Genomic DNA, 7227 nt, shown 5'->3' on the forward strand with positions numbered 1-7227 from the left:
GCTGCACTACCCGAGCCACTTGTGTGGGTTGTAGACTCCATCTCATGCTACCACTAGAGTGAAAGCACCGCCAACATTCAAAAGTGACCAAAACATCAGCCAGGAAGAATAGGAACTGAGAAGTGGTCTGTGGTCCCCACCTGCAGAACCACTCCTGGGGTTCTGCAGGTGGGGCGTCTTGCTAAATGCCTATAATTTCCACCTGTTGTCAATTCCATTTGCACAACAGCATGTGAAATTTATTGTCAATCAGTGTTGCTTCCTAAGTGGACAGTTTGATTTCACAGAAGTGTGATTGACTTAGAGTTACATTGTGTTGTTTAAGTGTTACACACATACATACATATATATACATACATATATATATATATACATATACATATACATATATATATATACATACATACATACATACATACATACATACATATATATATATACATATACACATATATATACACACACACACCTCTAAACTGGACCAACACAGAGAATTTGGCATAAATACATTTTAAATCAGCCATACGACGCAAACTTGAGCCGGATAATTCACTTAGTGAATGACATGTGTGGGTGTTGAGTGCCAAAGACAGACGGAATAATATTTCCGTTGTACTCCACACACAGTACTGTTTGGACTGAAACCTAGCTGCCAATAAAACAGGCAAGTGTCAATCAATTCCACACCACAAAACATTGTGCTGTTCATTGGTGTAAACGTGTAAAAGAAAGCCAGCTCTCTCGATCACAACTTGTGGTAAGGTGGAAGGCTGGTAGCTACCTTCCAGAAAGTAGGAGCTTTCTTTGATGTACGCGGCCAGCTGCTCGAAGATGCCGTTGATTTTCTTCTTGGCCGTGACAAAGTGCTTGAGCGGGCTGGCGTTCACCTCCGCCATGAGTCTTTTGTCTTTCTTGCCAATAGCGTTGGGGTTAGGTCGTGTGAAAACCAGAGACATTGCACTGAAAAAGAGAGCATAGAGACAAAATGTGTTACTGAAAACAAATCATCCTAGGTAAAAAAATATATAAAAATAATAAATTAAAAAAAGAAGAAAAGAGGGGAAAAAAGGATGAACTCATTTACAAATGTAGGCCCTAGCTTCCTCTGAAACGCTGATGGCATTGGAAGGATAGGCTTAACGAGCGACTAATCCCAACTGAAAGCTCAAAACCCAGGGAGAAAGTAAAACAAAACCAAATCCTTATCATATTCCAGTTGAAAAAGATAAAACCATGTTATGTGATTAGGCTACATTTCTTAGCCTACCTGCGGTAAAATACAAATTGTAAAAGGCATTCAAAATGTTTCAACAGTGAAAACAGAAGGAATGACAAGACACCTTACTAGTCAAATAGTAGCAGAACAATGGCTTACGTTCAATGAAAAACTAAACTTCATTAACTGACCCCTATTTAAAACATAGGCTACATTGTTCATTGGGGAGTCAAATGTAGAGTAGAACGGTCCTTTGAATGCCAGCTGCTAATAGGAAAAATGCTGCTCTGTTCAAAATGGTGAGGATGTAAACAATACATTCACTCTCCTATTAGGATCCCACAGAAAGGAAATCGGGATGTTTCCAGATCCCTTTTCAGCTAGTAAGCCTAGGCTATAGGATAATATCCACTCTAAACTTGTTTTACAGTTGACTTTTTCAGGAGATTGCTTTAGATTTGGGTACCATATGCAAGCAAGATAGATTGTGAATATTTTTTGAGCTGAACGACACCTCATTATCAGATGACAATTACACAGGAGAAAAATCAACTTCAGAATGAAAACCAGCTAGAATAGAATCAATTTAGTTTCCACAAATAACATTGACAAACAATAGGCTAATGGTCAATCAGCTGACTTTTAACTTGTGATTGGGGGGGGGGGGGGGTCAAGTCACATATCGGGATATTATTTAACGCTATAACGCAATATTACTTATGTTAGTTGGCTGTAACTGCATAAAAAACACCAGTATTTTTCCTACATATCTTGTTCTCCATCTTTTTCAATAGTGAGCGAATTTGTTTTCAGCACTTTTATTTCCATGACGGATAAAAACCTGAACTTTTCTCATGTCTCTCTTGTCCCTCTGGGCAATTCCACATTAATAGAGTGATGCCGCGACTCACATTTTCAACTTTCAAATGTTTATCAGTGCAGATGCATAGTTTGGTAACAGAATGACGGCACCAAAAGCACAAACTGTCATTATTTTAACAAACTTCGCATCTGCACTGTTCTTCAAGTAAAATGTGTTTGTCAAAAGTCAGAGGATTTTCTTTTTGAATTAGTCCTTGTGCATAGAGTTGTTGTTTTCACTTTGAAATCATTGCTTTTTGTTTGGCATACATTTTAAAGTGAATAACACGAGTCTCAGCATCACTTTGTTACCGTGGAATTGGCCCACATGGTGAGCAATATATGGTGAGAAATATTTTTGGAACATAAAATCTCAATAAATCTTGAGAATCGCAATAGGCCTACATACAGTGCCTTGCGAAAGTATTCGGCCCCCTTGAACTTTGCGACCTTTTGCCACATTTCAGGCTTCATACGTAAAGATATAAAACTGTATTTTTTTGTGAAGAATCAACAACAAGTGGGACACAATCATGAAGTGGAACGACATTTATTGGATATTTCAAACTTTTTTAACAAATCAAAAACTGAAAAATTGGGCGTGCAAAATTATTCAGCCCCCTTAAGTTAATACTTTGTAGCGCCACCTTTTGCTGCGATTACAGCTGTAAGTCGCTTGGGGTATGTCTCTATCAGTTTTGCACATCGAGAGACTGAAATTTCTTCCCATTCCTCCTTGCAAAACAGCTCCAGCTCAGTGAGGTTGGATGGAGAGCATTTGTGAACAGCAGTTTTCAGTTCTTTCCACAGATTCTCGATTGGATTCAGGTCTGGACTTTGACTTGGTCATTCTATCACCTGGATATGTTTATTTTTGAACCATTCCATTGTAGATTTTGCTTTATGTTTTGGATCATTGTCTTGTTGGAAGACAAATCTCCGTCCCAGTCTCAGGTCTTTTGCAGACTCCATCAGGTTTTCTTCCAGAATGGTCCTGTATTTGGCTCCATCCATCTTCCCATCAATTTTAACCATCTTCCCTGTCCCTGCTGAAGAAAAGCAGGCCCAAACCATGATGCTGCCACCACCATGTTTGACAGTGGGGATGGTGTGTTCAGCTGTGTTGCTTTTACGCCAAACATAACGTTTTGCATTGTTGCCAAAAAGTTCAATTTTGGTTTCATCTGACCAGAGCACCTTCTTCCACATGTTTGGTGTGTCTCCCAGGTGGCTTGTGGCAAACTTTAAATGACACTTTTTATGGATATCTTTAAGAAATGGCTTTCTTCTTGCCACTCTTCCATAAAGGCCAGATTTGTGCAATATACGACTGATTGTTGTCCTATGGACAGAGTCTCCCACCTCAGCTGTAGATCTCTGCAGTTCATCCAGAGTGATCATGGGCCTCTTGGCTGCATCTCTGATCAGTCTTCTCCTTGTATGAGCTGAAAGTTTAGAGGGACGGCCAGGTCTTGGTAGATTTGCAGTGGTCTGATACTCCTTCCATTTCAATATTATCGCTTGCACAGTGCTCCTTGGGATGTTTAAAGCTTGGGGAATCTTTTTGTATCCAAATCCGGCTTTAAACTTCTTCACAACAGTATCTCGGACCTGCCTGGTGTGTTCCTTGTTCTTCATGATGCTCTCTGCGCTTTTAACGGACCTCTGAGACTATCACAGTGTAGGTGCATTTATACGGAGACTTGATTACACACAGGTGGATTGTATTTATCATCATTAGTCATTTAGGTCAACATTGGATCATTCAGAGATCCTCACTGAACTTCTGGAGAGAGTTTGCTGCACTGAAAGTAAAGGGGCCGAATAATTTTGCACGCCCCATTTTTCAGTTTTTGATTTGTTAAAAAAGTTTGCAATATCCAATAAATGTCGTTCCACTTCATGATTGTGTCCCACTTGTTGTTGATTCTTTACAAAAAAATACAGTTTTATATCTTTATGTTTGAAGCCTGAAATGTGGCAAAAGGTCGCAAAGTTCAAGGGGGCCGAATACTTTCGCAAGGCACTGTATAGTATCGGCACCTAAGTATGGTGATAATGTCGTATCGGAAGGTAGCCTAGTGGTTAGCGCAATGGGGCAGTAACCGAAAGGTTACTAGATCGAATCCCCGAGCTGATAGAGGAAAAAAATCTGTTGTTCTGCCACAGAACAAGGCAGTTAACCCACTGTTCCTAGGCCATCATTTTAAATAAGAATTTGTTCTTAACTGACTTGCCTAGTTAAATAAAGGTTAAATTCCCGGCCCTAGTTTTAATCTAAACTAATGACATTGTCATATAGCCTATATTACTCATGCAGTAGCCTAGTCAATCACACAACCATCATAAACACATCTCAACCGGGTTCATTTGACTTCCTGATAGATATAAAAAGATAATGTGTCCTCTATCAAAGCATTTTTGTAGTCCTAGAGACAGAGACAGTATAGGCCTACAGGTCTAAGCCAAAAAGCACATGCACTGGTACGTGCTCTGCAGGAGTGCCAGACTTCACAGCCAATTGACTGTCACCAGGAGCTCTTGGCACCAGGTTACTAGTGTCAGGTGTCAACCTAACAGAAGCCTAGGCATTGCCATCTGATAATCTACCAAAACTCCATGATAATCTGTGATTAGAGTGCCTGAGTGAGTTAACTACAACTCCTGAAACATTATTTTTGTCATATTGTTGACTTGACATCAGCAAGCAATGCATCAACTCATGATATCGAACAGGATCTAAGAGTGCACTCTTAATAATGATAGTAAAAACCTCAAAGTACAGAATCTTAATTTATTATTGTTCAATATGATCCTAAACCTACCCAACCCTAGTGACTCAGCCAATAAGTGTTCAACAGAGAGAGAGTGAGCAGCTCTGAGTCACCTTCAGTAAGGCCTACACTGTAAGGACAAGCATGATTTGCTTTTGGCAGCCGTCCCCATTCCCAGTGTCAGACAGCCGTGGTTCACATGGACTACTGCCCTGTCAGTAATGACAAAGTTCAAGCCACAAGCATATTGTAGCCCATGTAAAATTCAGATGTCTTTTTCAGCCACAGCCTACCCTTTGCAGTCAATTCTCAATTGCAACCTCAAATGTGTTTTGCATTAAAGCAGTCAAACGTGCAATATCTTGAAAATGTGACTGCTGACATGCAAAACCATTTGGGACTGTATCAACAGTTGACTAATGAATTATTTTTTTTTAAGATAGTTTGGGTAGATTTTCCCTTTAATGCCACTTTCGAGACCAAAAAAATTGCTCAGTTTCCCACTTGAAAAATATCAGAATCAACTAATAGGAAGCTATATGCAAAAAGAGTATGCAAATGTTAACTAATGGATTCCTAGTTGTCTTGAAAGCATTAATCACATTATCTGGTGTATGTACAATCTGTAGCTAACTGCTTGACTATGTGCATAGGCACCACTCCCCCTGGATGACTGCCTGTGATCCCTGGCCCTTGACCCAACTGTCCGAGGGTGCCTCAGGGAGAGCTGGATACGCAAAAAAAACATTTACATTTCACACTTGTACATATGTGAAAAAGGACAACTATAAGCGGACCCTATTTGACCTTTTGTGTAAAGAGTAGAAAAATTCCCATCAAAAGCGATTCAGCATTGAGTAAAACTGAGGGTAGGTGCCACTTACCTTACCTACTTGTTAGATCAACCTTCAGGGAAAATATTAGGCTAATGCTACTTTATCTAGTTAGCTAGACAAGAACTTGATCGTTACCATTCACCTACATTTCGCAAGAGACTCAGCTGAGGCTGCAGTGGTCAAACAGACTACATTAACGTTACCGCAGTGACCTAAGGGATAATCCACCCTAAAAATGAAACGTGCGACGTCATGATAACGTTCTCATGACTGGAGATTGGGGATAATTTGCCTAGAGATAGACCACAGACCTTGTATATCGTCATGACGGAGTATATATTTCACCGACATGTGCTAAAACGAAACAGTGAACCAAATTAATCAGCTCAGTTTTTCCGTGATTTTCGCTTCTCGTCTTGTCCTACTCGCCCGGTTTGTTTCTGTGTGAAAGGGCCGTTGGCCTTGCGAAAACTGGAATCACGTTGACAATTGTGAAATGTTATAGCTAGTTAAATATTTCACATGCTGATATTGACTTTGGTATTATTGTGGGGTAGCTAGTTTGTGTAGTCTGGGTTACCGGTCTTTTAGCGAACATCCCACTCCTGTCATTTGCCAAAGACTGGCTAATGGCGGGTAGCTTGCTGCCGTTAACTAACCACAAGTGACATTTGCGCTGGTTTTACAAGTTTCTCTCTGACTTTGGACATGACATAACTAGCTAAAGAGTTAGCTACAAAGGTAGATAGCTAGAAGGCTCCGATGCTTCACGTTGTCTCACGTGAATGTAACAACGTTAGCAGCTAGCTAACATTAGCCAACGACCGTTAGCATCACTGGAGAAGTCTTACCACGAAAGGGTGGACTGATTTATAACCAGTCTTCTTGCATCTTGGTCCTTGGATTATAGCAATGAATATGTACTTAAATGTTACAAAATCTAGTTAGTTAGCTGTTTTCTCCGACCTATCCAATTAAATGACCTAGCCAATGAATGGAAAAGGAGTAAATTTTGTAATTTTCACGTCCTTGATCAGTTTTGTGGTGGTTGACAACTACAGCAAAGGCACGTTATCGCCACCTATTGGAGTGGAGTGGAACTACCTACAATCACTGTAAATAGATGAATCAATCATTTAACGTAAACGTGGGTATTCAGAAAGTACGCAAATAAATACAAAATATCGATAGATCAACACATTTTTAAATAATTCCAGATAAAGAAACCATATACGCCTTGTATCTCGAGAGACAATACTTTGTGGCTTTAGAGTAAGAAAATAAATAATTAACTAGTAAGATCAAATAAATATTTCAAAAAATATGTATGGAAATAAACAAACTGTAATCACTATAACAACACATCAGTTGAAAAGTCACAGCCTAAAAGCTGTTTCCCCAAGATACAGATCTAGGATTATTTCCCCCTCCCCCAATCCAAACCTTAACTATTAGTGGGGAAAATGCTAAACTGACCCAAGATCAGAATCTAAGCCTAGGGGCAACTTCACCCTACCCCAGCCTAAACAGCAGCTACTGT

At 39.8% G+C, this 7227-nt stretch overlaps 1 protein-coding gene across 2 annotated transcripts in view; it reads right to left on the reverse strand.

Moving 5' to 3' along the window:
• Positions 1-6760, reverse strand: part of LOC139416412 (mitofusin 2) — a 28534-nt gene extending 21774 nt beyond the window's left edge. The window contains exons 1-2 of one of the 2 annotated variants that reach the window (XM_071165001.1): positions 5736-5959; positions 782-960 (exon numbers count right to left, since the gene is read on the reverse strand). In XM_071165001.1, coding sequence (XP_071021102.1) covers positions 782-956 — 175 coding nt within the window. In that variant the 5' untranslated portion in view covers positions 957-960; positions 5736-5959. Of the gene's footprint in view, positions 1-781; positions 961-5735; positions 5960-6538 lie in introns of those variants that run through there. The other variant, XM_071165002.1, reaches the window with a different exon arrangement.
• Positions 6761-7227: the final 467 nt, after the last annotated feature.

This window comes from Oncorhynchus clarkii, chromosome 9 (genome assembly GCF_045791955.1).
Source record: "Oncorhynchus clarkii lewisi isolate Uvic-CL-2024 chromosome 9, UVic_Ocla_1.0, whole genome shotgun sequence".
NCBI lineage: Eukaryota > Metazoa > Chordata > Actinopteri > Salmoniformes > Salmonidae > Oncorhynchus > Oncorhynchus clarkii.